Consider the following 27,634-nt stretch of genomic DNA (forward strand, 5'->3'; position numbering starts at 1 on the left):
AACTCCCTCCCAGTCCAATTAGAAGAAAGCCCTTAGGAGGTGCAAACCCTTCCCAGCCCTACTCCTGCTCATTAGCACTGGGGCTCGAACACAAGGCACCCCTGACTACTGTACACACCCTCTGGGATAATATGGTGTGTCGCATAGACCCAAACTGCTCAAGTGCAATTGATCCCTGCTGGTCTAACAAAAACCTGTCTGCCCTTTATTTTCCAATTCCCACAATAATTCTTCACAAAATCCAACGGGACAACTTTGCAAGTTCTCCTGGCTTTCTAGAGTTTGAGAAAACTAAGCAGTAATTTAGAAAAGAATAGTGCTAACGACCACTCCCTATTTCAGACAAAACAGAGCTGTCCCATCAGGACCAATGATCTACTCTGTAATTAACAAAACAAAGCTCTCCCTTCCTGCATATTAGCATGCAACCAACTGTACTGATGCCCTAAGTTAACAGTACAATGAGACCTCATTTTTCTGAATCACAAACGGGTGGAGAGAAAGCAGATTTGAAAAAATCTGGTTTATATTATTCAATAGTTTTTATTAAAGAATAGGGCACTTAGCTGAGAAGCAGTGGTCATGATTTTAAAAATAAATAAAGCCATGGACCTGATATTCCTATAAGTTTGTAGTGACTACGTGAGCACATCAGCTTCCAGCGCGTGAGGAATGGCAATTTCCATTGCCACGGTAGGAATCATGAAAATAAACTTGAAATGAACACTAATCTCCACATCTATCAAAAGCTTACCCACCTCCAATGCCCAGTTCCCTAATCACTGCCAAACCAGAGATGACCTACGTTTTCTCAGAACACCAATGGTACCTCCTGAGCATAACACTCCAAGGGCACTCACCACACCTAGTAATGTGAGTGTTTTTGTATCAACTAGAGTTTTTTTTTTTAATTAATTAATTAATTAATTTTTGGCTGCATTGGGTCTTCGTTGCTGCGCCCAGGCTTTTCTCTAGCTGCGGTGAGAGGGGTCTACTCTTCGTTGCGGTGCGCGGGCTTATCATTGTGGTGGCTTCTCCTTGCGGAGCACGGGCTCTAGGCGCGTGGGCTTCAGTAGTTGTGGCACACAGCCTCAGCAGTTGTGGCTTACGGGCTCTAGAGCGCAGGCTCAGTAGTTGTGGTGCACGGGCTTAGTTGCTCCGCAGCATGTAGGATCTTCCCGGACCAGGTCTCGAACCCGTGTCCCCTGCATTGGCAGGCGGATTCTTAACCACTGCGCCACCAGGGAAGTCCTCAACTAGAGTTATTATTTGTTTCCCTGATAGCACCCAACAGAGCTTATCATACAAAGGAGAAACCCGGTAAATGCCATGATCTGCCATAAGGACTTTAGAAAGGATTCCACTGACTCTTCCCTCAAATTGAGAACACAGCAAATGACATATAAAAATAAGATATTTATGGATTTGCTGCCCTAACTTTTTTTTTCTTTTGCTGATAGCAGAAGAGGTGATTAGCCACCAACTGGGGTTCTATCTTCCTCTTGTTTTATTCCTCCTTGGTCCTTTAGGCAAATTGAGTAAATTTGGTTTAAACTGGGCCACAGAACTGACTGTTTAGCAATACCTTAAGAAAATATCTTTAGGGACTTCCCTGGTGGCGCAGTGGTTAAGAATCCACCTGCCAATGCAGGGGACACGGGTTCGAGCCCTGGTCCGGGAAGATACCATGTGCCACGGAGCAACTAAGCCTGTGCGCCACAACTACTGAGCCTGTGCTCTACAGCCCACAAGCCACAGCTACTGAGCCCACGTGCCACAACTATTGAAGCCCGTGTGCCTAGAGCCCGCGCTCTGCAACAAGAGAAGCCACTGCAATGAGGAGCCCGCGCACCGCAATGAGGAGCCCGCGCACCGCAACGAAGGGTAGTCCCCCCTCACTGCAACTAGAGAAAGCCTGAGTGCAGCAATGAAGACACAACACAGCCAAAATTAAAAATAAATTAATTTATAATAAATAAATAAATAAAATAAAAAACCTTTAAATGTACCTTTGATTTTATTTTTCTGTAGAAACACTCCAAAAGGGTCACAAAAAAAAGGGCTCTGAACATGTTTAAATGATTTATTTTAAAGGGAAAATTGTTTTAAAAAGCAATATTTCTAAAAGGCAGCAGCTGTTGAATCCCACCTTGTGTTCCCTCCTAATGCATTCAGAGTGACTCTTCAATCCATGTGAGGGGTGTGCCCCTCCCTCTCTGCCCCTCACCCCCAGAGGTGCTCTTCACGGACCAGAATTCCTCTCCACAGCCAACTGATGGCTGAGCTCCAGCCTCTCAAGGGGGGAGATGAGGCACAGAAGCGCTGACAAGCCCTCACCAGCAGCAGTGATGCAGAGCGCCAGAATAAACTCTGAAGCTGCTTCTCACGGTTGAAAGGATGAGGCACAAGCTGTTTTCTCACATCCTCTGGCTCTTAAGGTTACAACAAACCAGCCTCTGATCCAATTAAAGTCCCTATAGTTTATGTTTTCTCAGAGAAGGACAAAGCAAAGATGACCTGAGCTTGCTGGGACCATAACCAGCCATGTATGGTCTTGGTTGATAAATGAAGAGTTAAAATGATTAAAAATTTAAGTCCTGACTGCCACGAAATTGTTTATTCATGGTAAGGTGTTTCGGGCAGTTACAGCTGTACAACAGTAAATTGTCAACAACTGTTTCCCGAAGAAAAATTTCCATTATAGATCACAGATACGACAAGAAGCAGAGTGCAATGCTACTGGGAGATCAACATTCCAACTGATAGAGGATATGTTAGATGCAAGTCAAGAGGGCCTACCCTTTCTTGAAACCACTTTCAAGAAAAACGGTACTTTGAGGAGGAATACATTTACCCTAATTGCTGCATCTAATTAAAATGAGGTAATTTTAAAAATTTCAAATGCACTTTAAACTTGATGTAGGGCATAATTTAAAAATTAGATTTAAAAAAATATCATTAGGGCAGCAGGGTGAAGGCTAGCAGACAAGAAGGGGAAAAAACAGTTTAGCTCTCAGAAAACAGGAGGGAAATGGCAGTCTGTCAAAGTTATTATAGGGGGGACTTGTTTTTTTCCCTTCTTAAAGACCAGAACGTAACAACTTGGAACATCTGTGCCATTGTCTTTCCCAAACATCCCGATGTCAAGCACACTTCTTGTGTCAGTCTTCTCCCCAGCAGGAACCAGGTTGGTGAATCAGCAAAGTGTCAGCATCTTCAGAAAGCTGCCACTATTATTTTGAGTTAGCAAGAATAAAAGAAGAATAAGAGTTGTGTTTCCAGAAACAAAATAGGTGATTGCTGTATTAATACACAAGGTAACAGGTGACTATACAACTCTGTCAGGGATGTAGTATATCCTACAGGGAAAAGACTCAAGGTGCATTAGAAATGACACTGGACTGGAAATCAGGGGCCTGGAGTGCCAGCCTCAACCTCAACAGCTAGTGGTCCAACATCTAGACCTTAGACTTGTTACTAACTAAACAAATAAGGCCCTGGACTAAGTCAACTCTAAGGTCTGTTTGGATTCTGAAAAGCTACCATTCTTAGGTGAACTGAAATGTGAAGTCACAATTAGAACTCTTGGTTACTAACTCTGTGAGGACCAGTTAGTACCTTGAATAGGGCTATTTGTATGCTAGATACTCAATATGTTTACTGACGGATACTGCTTGAGCATCAGTGCAGCCTATGGTTCCTGGGGGTCTAGCACAGTGCCTGATAAGCACTCAAAGCCATGTCTACCAAATGAATTCATGAGACCCATACCAAGCTCACCCAGAGACAAGCTAATTGACTAGGGTCCTCGTACAACCCAGAACCTCCCGGTGATGAGTATGGGGAATATACTCATCAATCTAGGGACTGACAGAAATTCTCAATACTGCCTAACATTCCATGAATTATCAGAAATGGCTTAAAAGATCACCCTTCAAGAAGCCTGCATTAAGATTATTCACTGATTTATTTCTATGAGAATTATCAGGCAGGAAAGAACCTAGTCAGACATGCTCTCAGGAGAGAGATTACCAGAAAGATGAAAATAACATGAAGCAGCAGCAGATTTCCCATGAATATCACTCAAGCAGACTAACTACATTTGTCTCTTACCTTCGGAAATCTATATTCAAACAGAACAACTATTGGAAGAGAATTTGCTTTAATGACCGTAACCCCAACCACAGGTACATCAAAAACCTTTTCCACTAAAGCTGTTTCACATCTGATAGCAAAGACAAAGTATAAAAAGGTTTAAGTCATGATTCAGCTTCAGTTAAAAGTAACATTTACTAAATACCTACTATGTATCAGAAACTGCTTAGCACTTATATGAACTCCTTTGATCCCCTCCATAACACTGAAAGGCAAAAGTTTATATATATATATATATATATATATATATATATATATATATGAATGTTTATATTTTTTTCCAGTAAATGCCATCTACGAATATACACAGTATCATTCCCACAGAAGAGTCTATAGCATTTAAGTCTTGAAAACAAGGTGACAACTGAATTCACAATTTTTAGATCCTTCGGTAATTTAATGTTCTATGCCCTTAAGTCTGTTAGACCTTAAGGTATCCAGGTCTGGTTACGTCCCAGTGACATAACTCATCTACTTTTGCAGATGAGAATACTAAGGGCTGGAGGGGCACCACATTTCATACAGGGAATCAAACTTAGACTGTCTGTTTAGGTCTAACGCTGTCAACAAATACTAAATGTTATTGTGCACCCAGCCTCTTTTAAGGAATTGGGAATATAGCAGTAGACAAAGTAGATAAAAATCCCTGTCTTCCTGGACATTCGAATGTGAGACTAGAGGAGGGTTCAACTCCACTGGGCCATCTGTTAGCAAAATGATGTGTAGATCAACAGATGTAAATCCTGTCTGGTTTTGCCTATATAATGGGCCCCCAAATCAAGATCCTGAAAAATTAATGCTGTTAATGTATGAACAGGATACATCACGATGAATTCTAACACTAATAAGAGCAAGTAGGACAATTAAGGGTTGCCCAAGATTTATTAATAGATAAAAACCAGACTTTCGAATGAGTAAAGAGCAGCGTGTGATTCAAGATGGGAGAAAATTAAAATGGAAATAGAAAACCAAACGTGACAGCAGACATCAGCAGAGACAGACAGGAGAAGAGAGTAAACAGCATTCCCCCACCACGTCTGCCTTCCTACTGAGGACAGATCTGAAAGGATATCTGTATTATCATGTCCAAGCAACCCGAGGAGAGACTGAACAGCATTCAGCTCTACCAGAAGGTGGTACAGGTCTGGCATGGTGGCCACCACGTGCATCTCCTGAATGATGTCATTTAGGTCCAGCTCAGATTCCATAAACCTAGGAAGGGAAAACAAGACAGCATTATTGAAAGGGAAGGGGTACAATCAGTACTGAGGAGCAAACAGCAACATAATCCAGACAGAGAGACAATCTGTCAAAGTGTCTACAACAGACCAACCAAGAAGTATGCTCGTCCAAAAATCATACTGTCACACAATTTCCTTGGGAAATCAATTTCCTCATTACAAAAATCAATCTCGGATTCAGATCTCACTACAGGGTTCCCCTTACTCGTGCAGTCACAAGTTGCCTTTTAGAGGCTTCGAAAGCATTTTGCAGCATCAGATGCTCTAACCGCCCACCAGTCCTGTGGATTAGCGACCATTACCCCTTGGAATGGCAATTCACTCTGTTGTCCTGAACATAGTTATCCTACTGATCCAAAAAGGGCTTCTCTTACCTACCACTTCAGATCAAGAGCCAATTATTCCCCTTACCTAAAGGAAAGTACAGGGATTCTGCTGCCATCCAGAAATACCTTCCCCTCCCCCACACCCCTTCCAATGAGCTGATTAAGAGAAAGATCCCAAAGTAAAGTCTGGCATCCTGTAATCACCACCATACCTTAAGTAGCAAGATACTTCACTCACATTTCCACACCTGAACCTTTCCGCAAACCTATGCCCAGGCACAAAGAACAGAACTGCTTTGCATTCACCTCTGCATGCCCTCCCCCAGTGTTTGACATAGAAGAAATGCCCGCTAAGCCTTTGATGAACAAGACAGGAAGGTTTGTTCTGAAAAGGAAATGAGCTAATCCATGTAAAGCAACTGAAAAAATAACTGGCTGAGAGGAATCAGTGGTTAAACACACTCTGGAGCCAGACTGCCTGGCTCTGAACCTCACTTCGCCACTTACTTAGCCTCTCTTTGCCTCAGTTTCTTCATCTGTATAATAAATGGGATAATAAAGTTACCTGTCTCATAGGCTACTGTAAAAAGTAAATGAACAAATACACATAAAGCACTTAAAAAATGTCTGACATGCAAAAAGCACTGTACCTTTGCTCTCATTTCTATTACTACTACTAACACATATAATATGTCTATCTTCCCTTCCAGAAAGTAAGCTTCTTAAAGACAGGAATTATATCTTTTGTCTCTATGTATCCACAGATGCCTGCTTAACCGAATTGAGGCCACAAAGAAAAGGAACATAAGCAGGGACTCCTGAACCTCCAGATGCTGAGGAGCTGGGCAAATACCACCTCCCCAGAACTCTGGAGATTCTGTAAGAACAAAATCTGGAGACTGTAATTTTTTAAAACATGTCCATAATTTAGACAATATCTTACCACTGTTTTTCTCCATTACCATTTTTAATCATAACATTTATGTAGTTTTTTCTGATTATAAAACACCACTTTTTGTAGAAAACTGGGAAAAGGAAAGAAGAGCCCTCAAAAAGTAAACCGAAATCATCTATGATCTTATTAACCAGAAATAACCATTGATAATACTCTGGTATGTTTAAGTCATTTTTCTCAACTCATAGCCTTCCCCCTGCCTAAAAGTAGCCTACACAGTATACAGTTCTATATATAATTTTTGCTGTTGTTGTTAACACAGTCTGAACAATTCCTCTTATCATTAAACATTCTTCTACAGCAGGAAAAGCCAGTATCCAATAGGGCTGTCAGTCCTTCTTCTCCCTTGGCAAAATCCCTCACTGAGCACAGCATCTCCCCCGCTGAGGCCAGACATGGCTTCAGAATCCTTCTCAACATAGTGTTCCAAGAAAAGACTACCAATCAATCATGGAGAGGGAACAGATTAGGCCTATCTGAAAGTCCTATTCTAAATAATACATTTTAAAAAGCTACATGGTGTTTCCTTGTATAGATGTTCCATAATTTATTTTACCAATCCCCCTTTGTCAGACACTCAGATGGTTTCCAATTTTTTCCTTTATAACAAATGGCACTAAGATGCATGTATTCATAACTATCGTGTGAGGATAATTCCCAGGAAGGAAAGTACCAAGTCAAAGAGTATGCATAATTTAACAGGTTTTGATATATTCTGCCAGAAAGGCACCAATAGTGTATGAACTCCCTGTTTCCCCTCACCCTCTTCAAAAAAAGTATTATCTATTTAAAATCTCCTAATTGAGATGGGAAATGTAACTTTTTTAAATTTTGCTTTTCTGATACCACCATGGTAAAAATTGTGTTAATGTTTACTAGCTATTTGTATTTCTTCTTTGCCCATTTTTATATCCGGGTGTTCATTTTATTATTGATTTATAAGCACTCTATATATTAATGAAATTAATCTCTGTGATATATTGCAAAAAAAAAAACCCAGAGAAAAATATTTGTCCTTTAACTTGTACATTGTGCTTTTTGACATAAAGGCTTTTAATTACCTTTGCCTTATGAACTCTATTTTACCTGTATGCTGAGCAAGGTTTTTTCTATGCTAAGATCAGATATATGGTGTACTTTTATGTTTATACATTTTTAAATGTTTAGGAGTAATAAAACTAAAATTTATTTCAGTGTATATTATAGGGCAAAGATCTAACTTTATACTCTGCAAATGTCTGGCCAATTGCTCCAATACTATAATCTATCTCTTTTCCACAAATTTGAAGAAATGCCACCTCTATCATACACTGAATTTTAATGTGTACTCTGATCTGTTTATGGGCTTTTCACTCCATTTCATTGACTTGTCTGCAAATTCCTGAGCCAGGACCATACTTGCATAGTGTTACAATATATTTTATATCTGTTACTGCAAAACACTCCTATGTTAGCTTTCTTTTTGAATGCTTCCTTGTCTATTCTCACCTGCTTATTATTCCAAGTAAACTTCAAAATTATTTTTGTCAGACCCCCCCATACCACTTTTTTTTTTAAGTCTCCTTCCACAGTGCTTACAAATAGATTACCTTTTAAATCACTAGTTCCCCATCACCTAAAGTGTGGAAACCAAATCAGAATCATGACATGGAAGGGCTGGTGCAGACTTCAGATATTCCACGGGGCAGTAGATCTGTTTAATCTTTGAATCTAATGGGCTCAGCAAACCTCTAAGGCTTATTTGCCTTACATGGGTAGTATAAAACAAAACAAAACAAAAAATCTGATTTCTTGACAGTAACTTGACAAAAGATTTTTGCAGCTCACTGGGAAGAATTAGCAAGGGAGACTGGGCACTAACTAGTAATAAACAAAATCATCTTGCATACAAGGAAGAGATTTGGGGACTTGAGTGATAATTAGTGAATGAATGTCAGCCTGGAGAGAAGCTTCTGGTGGTATCCTGCAGGGCTCCCTCCTTAGGTCTGTTTAGATCAACTATATTATTTTATTGTTATGTTTTGATCAACAACTTGGGTGAAGATATATAAAAGGCAAACTTAACAAATGTCATACGACACAAAGCTTATAGTGAACACAGCAGCTGACAGAATCAATTCAAAAAGTTTCTGACAGGCAATGATGATGGGCCAAATCTAACAGGAGAAAAATTACCTAGGGTCTACGTGGAGAACGCATTGAACCAAAAAGTCAAGTACAAATACATGGGGCAGGAAAGATACAGTGTAGTAAGAGGACATGTGTAGAAAGGACCTGATGGTTTTACTCAACTGTAACCACAATACAAATCAGACCACCAAACAGTTCTGCCAGGACAGAGACTATTTCTCAGTCATCTCTGGACACCTAGCACTGGGCACACTCCCTGGTCCACTGCAGAAGTTCAGCAGATGCCTTCCAAATGAAGGAGCAGAGGAAAGTAGTTGCCACAAATGCTGTTATGGTTTTAGGCTGCTTAAAAGAAGACAAGATAGTTATGCTGATTAGATGACCATAAAAGCCTGTGACATCTGTTATGGGAACCATACTTTAGGAGGGATATGGAAACTAATTTGGGGAAGCAACTGAGGTTATAAGGAGTCTAGATATCCTCTCACAGGAGGATTTGTTGAAATTCTTTTTCATTCGGAGTTGAAATCTTAAAGAGTCAGAGCTGCCAAATGATGAAATAAGTTTCTCTGGGAAGTTAGATCTTTGTCACTGGGGGTAATTAATAAAAGGTGATATAAAAAAATCAATGATGAGAAGGGAGAAACGGACTGTACCTTTCAGTCCCCTCCAACTTTGAAATCCTTCTTCCAAATATGCAATCTTAATCAAATATCTTTAAGTTTAGAAAGTCAGAAAATTATCACAACAAAACGAGCAGAAAGTCAACTGTGAGCAGGGAAACAGCATAAAAATACCACTGGGGTCCCATGTGACGTGAGTAACGAGATATAGTGGGAAATGCCTGGACGTAGGAATGAAATTGACCTGGGTTACACCCCAGCAACATTATTTACTGGCTGTGTAACCATTAGCAGTGTGTCAGTAAGTATGTATGGGCACATACTAGGTGCCAGTCACTGTGCTAGGTACTGAGGATATAACAGATAGCAAAATAATCCCAGTTGCCGTCCTCACCGAACTCCTAGCCTAGCACAAATATAAATAATCTATTACATACAATTCATTGTAAGGATATCCAGCGTTGCCCAAGAAAATTGCCATTGGAACACAGAGCACTGGGCTCCAGCCTTGTCAAGGGAGACAGAATATTAACTAACCTATCTCTAAAACTCAACTTCCTTGATCTTCCTATCTGAATTATAGTGAGGATTAAAAGAGATAATAAAATGCCTAACAAGTGTTGGCATGTAGTAGCCAATGAATCTAGATACCCTCAAGTTTGCTACACTATAACAAAGAAAATTCTCTTTTTGCTGACAAAAGTACAAGCCTACTCATTTAAAATCACACACTACAGTATTTGCAGACGGCTGCCTAGGGATTAGGTATACCTTCAGCAACAGATGACTCACAGCTGGGGGGAGAGAATCAAGCTAGAGGTCAACGGGAAAGCAATAGAGCAACATATTAAAACAGTAACCCAGGCTGAGATGGGGTCACTGATTCCATCTGGTAGGATGGAGAATATTCTGCTAGCTTGCCCATGTACATTTGCTTCAGACCAGCAGGATGTTCTCCCTCAACCACAAAAGTGAATTTTAGCAAGTGATCAGCAATGTTCAAAAACACTATAAGAACAACAGAAGCCAACGAGTCCTCCTGCAATCACAAAACCAGCTATAAGTGCACAGACAACATGATGCTTCCTTCACCTGGCTAAATCAGCAGTTCTCAAAGTGTGGTCCTGGGACTGCAGGTGGTGGCTGGAGATCCTTTCAGGGGTTTATAAGATCAAAACTATTTTTACAACAACTCCAAAACATTATTTGCCTTTTTCACTCTCATTCTCTCAGGAGTGTATGGTGGAGTTTCTCAGACAACTATACAACAATGTGATGATACCATTGCCCTAATGGCTAATGAAATGTGTACTTGAATATTCTAGAATTTTCTTAGATAAGTACTTTGGGGTACTCAATAATTTAAGGGCGCAAAGGGATCCCGAGACTAAAAAATTTGAGGACCACTAAACTAAATAATTCTGCCCCTGCAAAAATGAAGAGAGAAACTACTAAAGGACATACTAGGGAAACAGCACACTCTACCAGATGTGATGTTTGGGAGAAAGATCACACAGTGCAAAGTAGAGGCTGCATAAGAGAAGTGTCAATTGAATCTGAAATGCAGCCAAATGAAGAGAGGCATTTTTTGGTATGCAATCAAAATGACAATTGCATATATGGGAAAATAAATTTGAATGTTTCTGATCTCAACCGGAAAGTTTCATTCAAATATGCTCTAGCAATTTTCATTTTAATTGCACCTTGCTGGTCTAGAGAATTATAAAAGACACTGCACCAATAAGAATTCAAGAACTCAAGGTTAAAACACAATGTAGTTTCCTAACTGCTTTTGGACGTAAAAAAAAAAAAAAATGTTCTTTATGTATAATTTCAATTTTCAAATGTTTAGATTTTAAAACTAAAATAGTATATAAATTTTGTGTGAATGGAAAACACTGTTGATATTTTTAAATAAAACAACATTTTCTTAAAACCAGTTCATGAATTGTAACAATATAGCATCTGTCGTACCTAAGATGTAGATGGTGAACATAAGCTGCAGAAACTCGCTGCTCTAAAATGACAAGTATACCTACCAAGCGGGCAAAGGTAATACTGCCATTCCAAGAAGTAAATTGGATTTCTTAAATTTCCAGTGTCATCAACTTGTGGCATAGCTGCCCCATAATGTATCCTTGGGTTCCAAGCAATAGGGATGTAGTAAATATGACATCAACTATATAAGATCTCTCTTGTTTACTGAGTGCCTACAGTATGGCAGGTACCGTGCTAGGTACTACAGAGACAAACAATACACACCAACTAAAAGGAACACAGAGTCTAATGCAGGAAGACCGCTGAGTAAAGAAATATAAAACAAATGGCAAAGATGTTGAGAGAGCAAATTCATTGTGGGCAAGAACGTAGGGAAAGAGACCTGCTGGTGACAGAACTAAAGGATATGGTGGGGAATTTGGCAGTAGCTATCAAAGTTTAAAACGCACATGCCGTTCAATCTGGGAATTCAACATTTAGATGTGTATCCTATAGAAATACATGTACACTAAGACACATGTACACAGAGGTTCACTACAGCATTGTTCATAAAAACCAATATTTAAAATAACCAAATGTCCATCTATAGAAACATAATAAATGAATCATGGTATCTCCAAACCATGAAATGCTAGGCACCAGGCACAAAATATAAGGTAAATATGCATGCACCAACATTGAAAGATCTTCCGTTATGTGACCAAAAAAATCAAGGTGCAGAATATGTACAGTATGATTTAGGTAGGAGAAAAATATTTGCATATTTATATATATGTAAATAAGTGTACAGAAAACAATCAAAAAGGATACTCACAGAAGTGTTCACAGGCGCTATCTCTAAGTAGAGGAATGGAAAGGGGATCAGTGCAGTGAAGGACAGCTTTCATTTTTCATTCTACTATGCACTATTGGTATTTTTTACGATGACAATCTATCCATGTATTACTTATATAATCAAACACACACACACACACACACACACACACACACACACACACACACAGCAGTATGACAAGTGCAATTACTGCTGCATGACAGAGGTCAGCACAAAAACTGATAGGACTCTGGTGTGGGGAAAGCTGAGCTCTGATCTAGCTACTCCTACTGTCAAAGGGGGCTGTGGCCCAAGTCCAGTAACCGGGTTCTCCCCTCTCCACCTCCTCATCCACAGTACAGAGAGAATGTAGTGGACCACATTAGCCTTACCAAGTTGCCATGACAACAGGATGCCCTCTGATAACTCTGTGCCTTTGTTCCTGCTAGTCACATTGCCTGGCATGCCTTTCCATGTTTTCTGCCTAACTAAAATCAAAATCATTCTTCAAGGCCCAGCTCAAATACCACCTCTTCTGTGAAGTCTTCAATAGCCCCTGATGTGGTATTCACTGCTTCTCCTCTTTGCTCCCACAGTACTTTGCTTGTATTTCTTTTAAAGTATACTTCCTTCTACCATGCATTTATAGTCAGTCTCCCTAGTAACCTTTAAACTTGAGTGCAAAGACTATACTATTCAACTCCTAATTGCCTAGGGGCCTTAGGCATATTAAGATTCATTAAAAGTGTATGTCCTAGGAGGGAGGGAGGAAGGGAGGAAAAGAGAGATTTAGGACATTAAAATCTGTATAAATATGAAAATCCATTTACTTAGGATTCAAAACTGATGCAAAGTTATCAGACTCCTCATTATAGCACTTCACAGTGCACTGAGGAGCTGGTGTAGTAACAACCATATTAACTATCATTTCATGAGCACTTACTATGTGCCAGATACTGAGCTAAACACTTGCCATTATTCTCATTTATTCTTCACAACCACCCTGTGAGGAAGGTACTATTTCTTTATACAGATGAGACACCTGAGGCTAAGAAAGGAGAAATGACTTACTCAAGGTCATGTGGGAGTCACACCCATATTTGTCTAACCCCAAAGCCTTTGACATTTCTCAACAGTAAAGCTATCACTAATGGCAGCCATGGTCAGTCTTCCTGGGGCCTTGAGAAGAGTAATGCAAAAAAGAGTTAACATAACAGGCCTGATCCTTAGAAGGGCCTGGTCCTAGGCTGGCAGCTGGGAACCTGGCTTTTGAAACAATTCCTAAGTGATAAGGTTGCTTTGCCCATCTGGGGCACTGAACATCTGCTTCCCTTCTGTGAGTCTGGAATTTTGGTAGCTGTTGCTGGCAGAGAATGCTATGATCTGTCTTCAATAAATACCCTGGTCTCAGAGTCTCAAATGGGCTTTCCTAACAGAAACACTGCACATGTGATGATGTATTTCACTGCTGGAAAAAGGAGCAGGTCTGTTGACCCCTCCCAGTGGAAGGGAGAAAACACAGGAAGCCTGTACATGAATTTCTCCAAACTGCCTGATGTGTCTTTTCCCCTTGCTGATCATATTGTGTATCCTTGAGTACCACTGACTCCGAGTCCTGTGAGTACTTTTAGTGATTTCCCAAACATGTGGGTCATCCTGGGAACACAAAATACACAAAGAGCAAAACAAAATAGCAAACAAAACATCTCAGAGGAGAAAGGGCAAAAACAGCAAAACAGAGACTTACTTCTCTGGATTGTCTGGAAACTTGATCCGCAACTCTTGGTTTTTGTATGATCTTTTTTCAAATGTAAGGATCATCTTCTTCACTGAGCTTTCATCCAATGGTTCTTCCTGGGGTAAAGAGACAAATGCAACAATTTCAGTCCAAAGGGATTTCTTATTCACTAATCACTACTTCTTTCCCGTGGCTCTTACATGCCATTCTGCCCCTCACCTTTCTGGATTAACTGTACAGTAAATACTTTATCTCCCCCATTAGAATGAGGGTTAAGGGTGTACATCACATGCTACTTTGTATCATCACTCTGTGTGTCTCACATCTAGCACAGGAAGTTCAACTTAAGGTATTAAAGACTCACTCATTCAACAAATATTTCTTGAGCATACCGTATGGCATGGAGTAAGCAACGATACTAAATGAATATTGTTTAATATTTATTTCGTCCTTCTCTTCTGTTGTACAGGTAAGATAACATTTAGAAGTTTAAAGAACTTGTTCAAGGTCAAACCCTGAGTCAGTGGCAGTGCCCCTCAATCTTTTCCCTACACCGGGGGTCAGCAAACTATGGTCCATACGTCAAATTCAACTTATAGCCTATTTTTGTACACCCATAAGAATGGTTGTTAATTAGCAATAGTCACTGCTTTGTGTTTCTTATATTATACATTACTGTATCTAGTCCTTACTAGCTACTGAGAAGGGTATCAGACAGGTACCTGGAATCCCGATACAGCAACAAGAATTTAGTAACCTCGCTCAGAGGAAGCATAAAAAAACTAGCAGACCATACAGAATATTCTTACTTCATACACTGGAATAATACCTACAAAGGTAAATAAAGTGAATTTTTGAAAACAGAATCATTCGCCCCCCCAAAAAAAAATCTACACTAAAGTTTCAGAAATGTTTTTTCCTCAGTTTAGTTCCCAGTTTAAAGTAATGTGCTGCAGTGCACTCTGCCTCTCTAACACTCTCCCAACTCCTAGCTTCGTAACTTTGTAGTCACTGACCAAAACTCACACCTAAAAGCAATAAAGAAACTGCTATTAAGAGAACCAGAAGGGCTTCCCTGGTGGCGCAGTGGTTGAGAGTCTGCCTGCTGATGCAGGGGACGCGGGTTTGTGCCCTGGTCCGGGAAGATCCCACGTGCCGCGGAGCGGCTGGGCCCGTAAGCCATGGCCTCTAAGCCTGTGCGTCTGGAGCCTGTGCTCCGCAACGGGAGAGGCCAAAACAGTGAGAGGCCCGCGTACCGCAAAAAAAAAAAAAAAAAATGGAGAACCAGAAATAGATCCTTTTGGAAATCACTGAATCATCTCATAATTTTTTAAGTACCTAAAAATGTTAGCTATGAAAGCACTGAATCATCTCATAATTTTTTAAGTACCTAAAAATGTTAGCTATTAAATTTAGATTTTGGCATATTGAGGTTCTTTTTTAAATTTACTTATTTTATTTTTGGCTGTGTTGGGTCTTCATTGCTGCGTGCGGGTTTTCTCTAGTTGCGGTGAGCGTGGGTTACTCTTTGTTGCGGAGCACAGGCTCTAGGTGCACAGGCCTCAGTAGTTGTGGCTCGCAGGTTCTAAAGCGCAGGCTCAGCAGTTGTGGAGCACGGGCCCAGTTGCTCCGTGGCATCTTTTCGGACCAGGGCTCGAACCCATGTCCCCTGCATTGGCAGGCGGATTCTTAACCACTGCGCCACCAGGGAAGCCCCGACATATTGAGTTTTAAGTGGGAGATACCTATACATTCACTTTGGGCATGACACCTTTCTTAGATTTTATCAATGACTCCTGGACCCTGAGGTACTCTGTTGGAACCCCACCCGCTCCCCAGTGTCTACAGCTTTAAGGAGAGGTACCCTGACTTGGTAAAAAAACTGAAGTCAGTGCCCTGACTCAGTCAGGACTCAGAGCTTAGCTTCACTACTTACTACCCACGTGGCAATGTTACTTTGCTGAATATAATCTTCAAACCCTCACCAAGTCTAATTGATTCTACCTCATAAGTGAATTCATCCACTTGGCATTTAGAATAAAGTCCCAAATCCTTCACATGACCTGTATAAGGAAGGCCTGGCAGGATTTGGCCCAGTAATCTCTCCAACCCCAAACCTCTGTTAGTGGCCCATGTCTGCTTATTCACTGTTGACTCTCCAGTGCCCATGATAGGGCCTGGCACACAGGAGACATCCAATGAAGATCTGTTGAAGGAAGGAAGGAAGGAAGGAAGGCAGGGAGAAAGGGGAAAACTACTTTAGGTCATCATAGAGATGACCTAAAGACATGAGGTACATAAAATTGTTTTATAAACTGTATGACACTCTATTAATATCAGCTGTTATTGTAACTATTAGCATGATTGTTAATGTAGCCAACTTATCACTGGGATTTAACTAAAATAATTTAAATTGCTAGGAAAGGGTTAAATCACTTTCAAGCAATCTCAGTACCTACAGCTTTTCTTTCCCTTAGCTAACATCCTGCCAACCCTGTAGGAAAAAACTTTATTAGTGTTAATAATACAGCTCTCATAGGATTCCCAAAGTCTTAGCCTCTCCAGGGTTTGGCCTTCCCTCCTTTAATTTCTCTCCAACACTGGGGGAAAACCGAATTATCAGTCTTAGTCATCAGCCACAGCGGTATCTCTAATAGCTCAACGTCAGAAACCAGAGGGAGATTTCAGAAAGATGAATGCTGGTGATGTAGCACAAAAAGGACAATAATATTTTACAAGTTCACCTGACTTTACAGGGGCAAACATCACTTGTTTTTCATCAAATGGGACTTCGGTGGCAGTGAGAAAATAACTCCTGGACTTGTGGCCTTCCATGCGTCATTTTTACAAAGCGACCTCTTTTTCCCTATCCCTTAACAGAAGGGCTGGTCCCACATCCCATTTCTGTCTTCCAGGCTAGAAACCTTATACCCATGACAGCTACTATCCTAATCCTCCAGTACCAGCCTTGCCCGGCACGGGAATTATACCTGCCAATTAACTGCTGCTGCAGGGCTAACAGATTGATCAGAAGCTAGTAAGGAGTGAGGGAGAGAGGGAGGATGTGCTACACACACTGTTTGTCTAAGGCTGGCAGGGCTGCTGCCCTCAGAGAGGAAATCCAAGACTGTTTCTCACCACAGATTTCCAAAGTGTCACCATCTCTTAGGGGCAGACCACCGAATTACCACTGGTAGAAATCCTAATGAGGAGAGAGTTACTGTCATAACACAATAAAGACCTTTTTGGAATATGAATCAATTTTTTTTTCTTCTCAGATTCACACTCCAGCTTCATTTTTTAAATCCAAACTTAGCATCAAGTCTTTAAGGGAACCAAAAAACAGCTGGCTCTTAAGAATCTAATTCATACTGAACAAAATGTCAGAGTGAAATTACATACAAGTTAACACTTAAGGATTTAAAGAGACACAAAGGTAAGGTCACATTATTTTTAATCACTGATATTTTACCTCTATTCTTTTCGGCTTCATTCATTTATTCATTCAATAAATACTTGTTAAGGGCCTACACCAAGTTCTAGGCATTGCTCTGAATGCTAGAGATACAGCTGTGAACAAAACAGAGCCAGTCCCTGTTTTCAACAGAGGTTGGGGAGAGGACAACAAATGAGTAAAATAACAAACAGGAATTTCAGATCATGATAAGTGCTGTGAAGACAGTATACAGAATAAAGTGATAAGAGAATAAGAGAACGACTTGCAGGGCTACCTCAGAGACAGGAACGACTTCCCTGAGGAAGAAACACCTGAACTGAGACCTGAATGAGAAGAAACCAGTCATGTAAAAAGCATCAGGGGAAGAAAAGCATGCCAGCAGAGGACACAGAAGTAAAAAGGTTCAGAGACAGGAGTCAGTGCAAAGGCCCTAAGGCACCTTGAGGAACAGCAAATAGAAAGGGCCTTGGGTATCTCTTTCCCTAAACCATATTTTTTCAGTCACATCTAAATACCTAATCCCCTAACTGCGCCTTTAATTTCTTCAACTTCGTTGCTTTGCGAAGGCCATCTCAACTGCCTGAAAAGCCCTTCCTCCACTTGTTTGACAAAATTCTACTCCTCTTTCAAAGACTATTGACTGTACTTAAAAATGAGTGCCCTCTATGTGTCCTCAGTACTGGCTAGGAAGCCTCTCTGACCCTCCTCAGTCCATACTAATTGCCCCACAGTTCAGTGCTTGGGCCTCGATTATAATATATAATCCAGAATAATTTAAAAACTCTATCTGTAATGTTCTTTACAGTTTGTAAGATGCTTTCCCAACTCCATTATTCCACTTAACCTTCATGTCAACACTGTGAAATAAGTATTCTTAACCCCATTTTACAGATTAAGCTGGGAAGTTCAGGGAAATTAAGCATTTAGCACTGAATTACACTCTACAGATGCTGTGTCAGGGCCGAGCATCTGAGCTCCAAGCCCAGCTCTGCCACCTTACCTCTTCCTCTTCCTCCTCACCCTCTCTGTCAATGATTTGAAGCAGCCGTTTTTTGTCATCATCTGCTTCTTCTACCACAGTCATTTCCTCCTCCCGAAAGCGGCCACGCTCTCGAGTACCAGCTTGTCTCCGACGCATCTTCAGCTCTTCCTCTTCATCATCCCGGGGACGTTTTGTGCCCCTGTTGGGCTAAGGAAGAGAAAAAAGAAACACAGGATTTGAGAGCTGGAAAATATGTATAAGGGCATACATACCAAGCATTCTAAAAGTTTTCGGAATTCCCTGACTGAAAAACACCAGAGCATACAATTTCTCCCACAGAATGAAGTAAAGCTCTAAGTGGTTATTTCTCAGACCTGCAACGATTCTATAAATACATGATTACAGTCACCTACAAGGTAGCTGGTTTTTGTTACAAGTATTTTTCAATATGTAAAGTTTAGCACTTCACAGAAGTTCCTGTATATACAGAAATCACGGGGAACAAGGCTACTTTGAGAAGGGAACGCTGGGTTAAGATCAATTTACTAGTTAGGATTCAGTCCCCAACACCAATCCCTTAGTACCTGGTTTTAATTCAGATTTAAAAAAGATTATAGTCACTCACAAGTAATTCAAACAGAGAATATTACATACACAACTTCTAAATTCCTACTTTCCAGCAGAGTAGAGTAAGGCCCAGAGGTCAAGTATTACCCAAGGTCACAAAGCCAGGAGCAGCACTGAAAATAGAACGGCACTTCCGGACTCCTAGTCCAGGGCTTTTCCCACCGCACTGTTAGGGTCTCATTCTCCCTCTGACAATGCAATCCATGGAGGAGTTTTTACAATTGCTTGCCATTCAGCTGGAATAAAACAGGGCACTACTGAAATGGGCCTCAGAACTGAGGAAAAAGAGCACCGCACTAGATATCAAACAGCCCAATATCTCCATTCAGCTCGAGTTACTACTGTGCAACTTTGGGCACATCATTTAACCTCTCTAAGCCTTACTTTCCTCATCTGCAAGTGGAGATTATCATCCTTTTCTCCCTGTGAACTTCAGAAAAGATGTTTTTGTGTGTATTTTAAAAATTGTTTTCAGCTTTATTGGGATATAACTGACATATAATTTGTGCAAGTTTAAGGTGCACAACATGATGATTTGATTCATATATATTTTGTGAAATGATACCACAATAAGGTTAGTTAATACCTCTATCACCTCACATAATTACCTTTCCCCACCACCACTGATGGTGAGAACATTTAAGATCTCAGCAACTTTCAAGTATACGATACAGTATTATTAACTACAGTCACTCTGTTATACATTAGGTCCCCAGACCTTATTTACCTTATAACTGGAAGTTTGTCCCAAACGGTGGCAAACTGTAGTGAAAGAACAGTAAACTATAACAATACTAAACAAATATATAAAATTATTACTATGAGTTAATTAATCCAAATGATTCTGTCTTCCCCAACACAAAACATTTGTGTTAGGCTCTTCAACGAGCTTTTCTTTATCTGTTACAATAACTGCACACACCAACAGTGCGCTAGGTACAATGTGGTATGTTACTACCAAAGTGAAGAAAATGCTATATTCACTGCCAGCCTGCTAAGTTGCTTTTGGTGATAACAGACAAATTTCTATTATACATGATACACATCTCACCCTGTGACTTATAACCCACACTGTTACTGAACTCTGCTACCCGAGTGGTACAAAGGCATTCCCCTCTATATTCATGTACCCTGCTGATTCCACATACCAGGTGCTTCAGTAAGTCTAAGCATACGACATTGCTTAGAAAACTCACATTAGACAATTCGGTTTGTGGGGTACCACCTGCTATTTTTCACTCTGTTCCTGAGTCTCCCTGGGATGGATTAAAATTTCATATGATCACACTCTATTTCCATAAATATAAAAATTACAAAAATCTGTTGTCATCATTACTAGTCTACACGTTTAAAAAAAAGAAGAAGAAAAAGAAAAAGGAAATCAACATGCCAGTAACCAAAGAGTACAAAAAAAGGAGGTGGTGGTTTTCATGTGAGGAGAAGGAGGTAGCTTGCTCCTAAAGGAGGGCAGGCTTCAAACTAGGTAGCGCCACAGCAGGTAAGGAACTTCAGCCCTCTGGGAGCACTAATTCTTTCAGGCTCCTAAAACAAGCCCTGCTGCGGTTCTGATTAGTGTGAGCCTATTGCAGCAGCCAAATCAAAGCATGAGCTCCACAGTCCTCCACGGAGAGGAGATTTCTGGACTGTTTATCTCAGCGCAGAGAAAAAAGGCAGTGGACCACAATTAAAAGGAGAAAGCTAAATACTGCCACAGTTAAGAAATGCAAAAAAAAGAACAATGGCAATGTCTCTTTTGAACACATCTTCCAATCCACTTCTGTAAAACAAACATTTCAGAGGTCCGGGAGGAGTTTCATTTTTACCACTAATAATTTCCACTGAAATAGCACTTTCCTTCTGCAGAACTTAAAGCACTCCTTTTAATCTTCACCCCACCTCTGGGGATGAGAAGTAGTTAACAGTTCTATTTTATAAGCAGGGAGACAGGATGCCTGAGATCCTTTAATAAACTCTTGCAAAGACAACCTGGTGCCTTCTAAAAGTTGAAACTGATCTCTGGGAAGTTTGCCAATTTCCATGATTCCAGGACCCTAGCTGAGACAGATCTGAGGGACTTTCAGGCAAGAACATATAAACATAAGTCATACAAGACGTTAGGCAAGTTAAAATAATATTTGTTAAACCATTCATTCAACAAATAATTTATTAAAGAATTCCAAGGCTTGAAGGATCCTCAAGTAATCAGCCTGGCCTAGTACCAGTCCCAGGCTTCCATTAGGGTAATGTCTAAATAGGGACACAGGGATAGACAGGGCTAGAACGGATTCTTGAGACAAGATAGCTTTGCTAATCTTTGTGAATAGTCTAAGCACATTCCTAAGAGGGCAACCTTTAGGTTTAGCCACTGTATCTCCAATTTCCTTCCCCCTCACACAGGGTATTCGGCTTTAGCTCCCCTCATGGAGGACAACTCTGTAGCAGAGCACAGCAGAACCCATCCCACTGGGATGCTTTGACATGGTTCCTTGACAAACATAACAGCTCCCACCTCCCTCTCCAACAGATGGATAAGCCTCCCAAAGGCCCGATATATTTTATTTCAGCATTTTTCTCTCCCAAGGCAAAATTTTAAAAACTTCTGTTCTTTACTTCTCTACTCAACTCTCAATTCTTTTTCAGATACTAACCCTCCAAATAGAGAAGTTCCTACTCATTTCTGAAATTTGACCATTCTGAGTAATAAAGGTTAAAATTCATTTCTTTAACAAATATATAATAAGTGCCAACTATATATAAGGCACTGTGCTGGGGACTGGGGACACATGGCATAAAGACAAACATTGCTTTGCTATCAAGGGGCTTAACAATCTAGGACATAGCAGTCCAATCAAAATATAATACAAGCCATAGATATAATTTAAAATTGTTTTAGCAGCCAAACAAAAAAAGAAACAGATGAAATTAATTTCAATAATATATTTTATTTAATCCAATATATCTAAAATATTACCTTTTCAACATGTAATCAATATAAAAAATTACTAATGAAGTATTTTACTTTTTTTTTTTTAATACTAAGTCTTTGGAATTTGGTAGATGTATTTTACACTCGTGGTGTATCTCAACACAGAACCAGCCCTATTTCATGTGCCCAACAGCCATGTGCAGTGAGTGGCTACCATACTAGACATCCCAGGTTTAGGGAATTTTCATCTGAGGGGTTCCTGTTCCCTGATAATGTCAAAATGAAATTGGATTTCTGGCCACACTGAATGAAATAGGGACTCATATACAGCTGAAGTCCTATTTGTGAAAGATCCCCATTAAAATCTGTGAAGCTAACAACACCCTGCCCCAGAAATAAACTTCTAGATTATATTTACCAGTATTCACCACTGAGAGAGTGATCAGTTATACAAAACAAAGCAAGAATATGTAAGTGGGGAAGAACCTAGGAACTGCCGAACTGATTTCACTACAGAAGAGACAAAGGACTCTGGATCCAGAAAGGCAGCACTCACAGCCTGTCAGGGAGGTCATCAGCTCAGGCCTGAGCTCTCCTTGCGTTTTACACAACCAATCCCAAGAGGATTAAGCCAGTCTTACCAGTCACCTTTGGAGATTAATTTGTTTTGGTATCTGAAAGGTGTTTGGAATCCCTCAAGATGAAGGAATGACAAAAGAAATTGTTCTTAATAAAGTCATTTCTCTGCTTCTGCTGCCCACAGCAGAAAAATGATTAACTCTTAACTTCTGATGTACTAGAACATCAGCCTTTTAAGGATTTTTACAATCTTCTACATTCCCTGCCTTATTCCCAATAGGTGGCGAGCGGAATAAATGCTCACTAAGCATTTGCCACCATCCAACCACACAGCTGGTACCCTTTCTAGGATACACAAAGGATTCCCACTTGCTCAAAGCTTATAGGAAGCTCCAAGAATATACATATAATATGTCTTTACTTTCCAAAAATCTTGATGCCTTGTGTGTGTTTGTGTGTGTATGATGGATGATATATATACCCATCCCCCTAGAAATAGAAATCAAGACATCTCCATGAAAGCTTTGAAAGAATTAAAAAATTAAATAAGCAATCTGCCTAGACTAGTCCCTGCATACCCAAACAATATCCAACCTAAGCTTTAGGTTTCATTTCTCTCCCCCCCCCTTTTTAATTAAAAAGCAGTGAGAAGCTGTAGCTATAATGAGGGACTGTGGGAAAATGCAGTTATATTGGGCTCAAAGTAATGTACCATAGGAAGAGGCTACATCAGCAGAACGAATCCTAAATTAAAACTCCACTATGAAACCAACCCCATTTCCTCTGAGCATGCAATCTATATTATCGCATTTATGGTTTGTCTCGACCTCAATTAGACTTGGGGGTGGGGGAGAAGAAAGGGGACTTCTATAATAAGCAATAATGGTATCATTATGATAAATTATGAAAGCATACAGTGCAATTATTAATGTGAAAAGCACATTTGTACCAGGCTATAACAATGTAGATGTATACTGCGGGGGAACATCTAAATATAGCTCAATATTCCATGTTACCTGGCTAAGAAGTGGAGTAATTTTCATAAAATGTACTTTCATGTTAATGGAAGAAAAATATGTTCAATTTTATTAAGGAAATGGAAAAATTCAAAGGAAATCTTCTATTAACTTTATAATAAACCAGGAATTCTTCACCTAGCATCAAGAAGGTCACATATCTTCAGAAAAGGGCCTTCCAAGTGGGGGCATAAAGTGCTGTTTCCTAAATATCAAACAATGGGGAAAGACTCAAATGTGAGCTGAAAGAGATAATCTAGTTTATCCCTCTTTTTACAGAAATAGGGAAACCTGAGCTCGGTGGGTTTAAGCACCTTGTCTGTGGTAGGCAATAATATAAGCCTTCTAATTCCCAATATAATTTGTCTCCTCCTTCGCTATACTAACTAGTCATTCCTAACCTGTGTGCAATGGTGATATTCTGTTTGGAGAATGAATTTTGGAGTCAGATTTTCCTAAATTCAAATCCTGGTCCCTCTACTTAGCAGCCCTGGGAAGTAACTTACCCATTCCAGGCTTGAGTTTTCTCAATCTATAAACTAGGAACAACCCGCACTTTCACACAGACGTTTTATATATATATATGTACATAAAGGCCAATGTTTCTAAAGTGCTAAACACAGTTTAGCCCACAGAAGACAATACGTGTATCTCTCCTGGACACACCTGACTTAAAATCAAAGAACCTCAAGGTTGGAGAGGGTGTTGACCATTAATAGGTGTTAAAACAAGGATCCCATTTTTAACGTCAAAATATTTGACAGACCCCACCCCAGCTGCACTTTTTTAGTATCCAGTAATTGAGAAAATACACAATGACAACAAACAAATACATTTCTATGTATTTGGTAATACTTTTCATTGAATTTGTGTTTTTAACTCCCACATTTACGAGAGAGAAGAGAAGACACGGAGAAACAGAAAAAGAGAGACTGATTAATTTTGAGAGAGATTTTGAGAGATTGAGATTCATTCTACAGAAAATGCTTGAGTATATCTGGATTTAAAACCTCTTGCAATAATTCTGAGTCACTAGAGACAATCCAGACTTTAGGAATCCTTGATTTAACTCAATTATCTTTCTGAGGTTTGAAAACCCTTTAAAATATTTCTGCTAGGCACAGGCTGGGGTTTCCTAACACTTTCGATGACCAGAAACTTAACCTCCTCCTAAACTGCACTCCCTCCATCTCTGGATCACTCAGACAGTTCATTCAATTAAGGGGAAACATTTCAACTTAATAATTTTCTTCCCCGGTCCATAATCTTTCTCCTTAAAGCAATATAAAATAGGTTTAATCTCACTCTCACATTTAAAAAAAAACACTTTATATTATTTTAAGACAGTAATCCTATTTCATTCTTCCTCTCTCATTGCCTTTTCTTTTTCAGAATAAACACTTTCAATATGAGATGGGAAGAATGTATGCAACATAGTTAAGGGAGGTGTACACATAATTAAATTCCTTCCTACCTTTATTTGGGGATTTCAAAGCTTTCTGATACCTCTTCAGGTGATTAGACATATGGAATGTCACAAACCCAAGCTTGTGGATGGATTGCTTTAACCAATACGAAGTGCTCAGAAATCATCTGCTGTTAACCTCACCTGATTACATTTTGTCAGAATAAAAAGGAGTTTTCAAACATTCATTTTTACCAGATGGTAGTGAGTGGCCTGACCCAGAAGTTACAGATGAGCTGCAGTAATGAGTTTTCCCTTGCCTTTGCTGGCTGCACATTCACTGGTGACATTTTCCAACTAGGGCTTCTGGCTCAATCAATATTTGCAGGCATGAAACCTGCCAAAGTTAACATCAGGGCTCCCTTGCAAATTTGCTTAAGGCATCAGAACTGAAAAAACTCACAATCTCTAATGCTGCAACTATCATCAGCCAAAGTTCATAATTAGGGATCAGAGTCATCAGAGACAGAAAATTCTACCCACTCAAAGGGTTGTTGTGATGGTTAAAACATCTTACAAAGAGGTTTTGTGTAAGCTATAAAGTGCTATGTCAATGTAAGGGAATATCATTATCATGTTTTTAAGAAATATCTGAGTGACTAGAAAAAAAAATAGCACAATTTGTATGGAAACACAAAAGACCCTGAATAGCCAAAGCAATCTTGAGAAAGAAAAACGGAGCTGGAGGAATCAGGCTCCTGACTTCAGACTATACTACAAAGCTACAGTAATCAAGACAGTATGGTACTGGCACAAAAACAGAAATATAGATCAATGGAACAGGATAGTAAGCCCAGAGATAAACCCACGCACATATGGTCACCTTACCTTTGATAAAGGAGGCAAGAATATACAGTGGAGAAAAGACAGCCTCTTCAATAAGTGGTGCTGGGAAAACTGGACAGCTACATGTAAAAGATTGAAATTAGAACACTCCCTAACACCATACACAAAAATAAACTCAAAATGGATTAAAGACCTAAATGTAAGGCCAGACACTATTAAACTCTTAGAAGGAAAACATAGGCAGAACACTCCATGACATAAATCACAGCAAGATCCTTTTTGACCCACCTCCTAGAGGAATGGAAATAAAAACAAAAATAAACAAATGGGACCTAATGAAACTTAAGAGCTTTTGCACAGCAAAGGAAACCATAAACAAGACAAAAAGACAACCCTCAGAATGGGAGAAAATATTTGCAAACGAATCAACAGACAAAGGATTAATCTCCAAAATATATAAACAGCTCATGCAGCTCAATATTAAAGAAACAAACAACCCAATCCAAAAATGGGCAGAAGACCTAAATAGACATTTCTCCAAAGAAGATATACAGATGGGCAAGAGGCACATGAAAAGCTGCTCAATATCACTAATTATTAGAGAAATGCAAATCAAAACTACAATGAGGTATCACCTCACACCAGTCAGAATGGGCATCACCAGAAAATCTACAAACAACATGCTGGAGAGGGTGTGGGTGAACCCTCTTGCACTCTTGGTGGGAATGTAAATTGATACAGCCACTATGGAAAACAGTATGGAGGTTCCTTAAAAAACTAAAAATAAAACTACCATACGACCCAGCAATCCCACTACTGGGCATATACCCTGAGAAAGCTGTAATTCAAGAAGAGTCATGTACCACAATGTTCACTGCAGTTCTATTTACAATAGCCAGGACATGGAAGCAACCTAAGTGTCCATCAACAGATGAATGGATAAAGAAGATGTGGCACATATATACAATAGAATGTTACTCAGCCATAAAAAGAAACAAAATTGAGTTATTTGTAGTGAGGTGGATGGACCTAGAGTCTGTCATACAGAGTGAAGTAAGTCAAAAAGAGAAAAACAAATACCGTATGCTAACACATATATATGGAATCTAAAACAAAAAAAGAAAAAAATGGTCATGAAGAACCTAGGGGCAAGATGGGAATAAAGACGCAGACCTACTAGAGAATGGACTTGAGGATATGGGGAGGGGGAAGGGTAAGCTGGGACAAAGTGAGAGAGTGGCATGGACATATATACACTACCAAACGTAAAATAGATAGCTAGTGGGAAGCAGCCGCATAGCACAGGGAGATCAGCTCGGTGCTTTGTGACCACCTAGAGGGGTGGGATAGGGAGGGAGGGAGGGAGACGCAAGAGGGAAGAGATATGGGGATATATGTACATGTATAACTGATTCACTTTGTTATAAAGCAGAAACTAACATACCATTGTAAAGCAGTTATACTCCAATAAAGATGTTAAGAAAATAGATGCTCAATAAATATGTATTGATTAAAAAAAAAGAAATATCTGAGTGGCAATTCCAGATATTCATATATAATTATATATTATGCCTATACAAGAATCATGGCAATATGCCACCTTTTTTATCTGGAAGAAAAACCAGGTACCAAAAATTCCTCAAAATCTCCAAGCAAAGTCATTGCAAATATTAAACAGAACCCTCATGTACTTATTAATTCCCAATTTTAAAAATTACAGGTACTAAGAGTACAGTAATTACTGGAGAATGTGGGTTTTACCAATGTCCACAGTGGGGGGGGGGGAGGTGAGGGGGAATCAATGTATCAAAAATTA

At 39.8% G+C, this 27,634-nt stretch overlaps 1 protein-coding gene across 2 annotated transcripts in view; it reads right to left on the bottom strand.

Annotated features, from left to right (window-relative positions):
* The window catches only part of CTNNBL1 (catenin beta like 1), a 167,171-nt gene that overhangs the window by 119,414 nt on the left and 20,123 nt on the right, over positions 1-27,634 (bottom strand). For both annotated transcript variants that reach the window (XM_060030810.1, XM_060030811.1), the window contains exons 2-4: positions 18,438-18,626; positions 13,990-14,096; positions 5,226-5,367 (exon numbers count right to left, since the gene is read on the bottom strand). In XM_060030810.1, coding sequence (XP_059886793.1) covers positions 5,226-5,367; positions 13,990-14,096; positions 18,438-18,626 — 438 coding nt within the window. The remainder of the gene's footprint in view (positions 1-5,225; positions 5,368-13,989; positions 14,097-18,437; positions 18,627-27,634) is intronic.

This window comes from Delphinus delphis, chromosome 15 (assembly GCF_949987515.2).
Source record: "Delphinus delphis chromosome 15, mDelDel1.2, whole genome shotgun sequence".
NCBI lineage: Eukaryota > Metazoa > Chordata > Mammalia > Artiodactyla > Delphinidae > Delphinus > Delphinus delphis.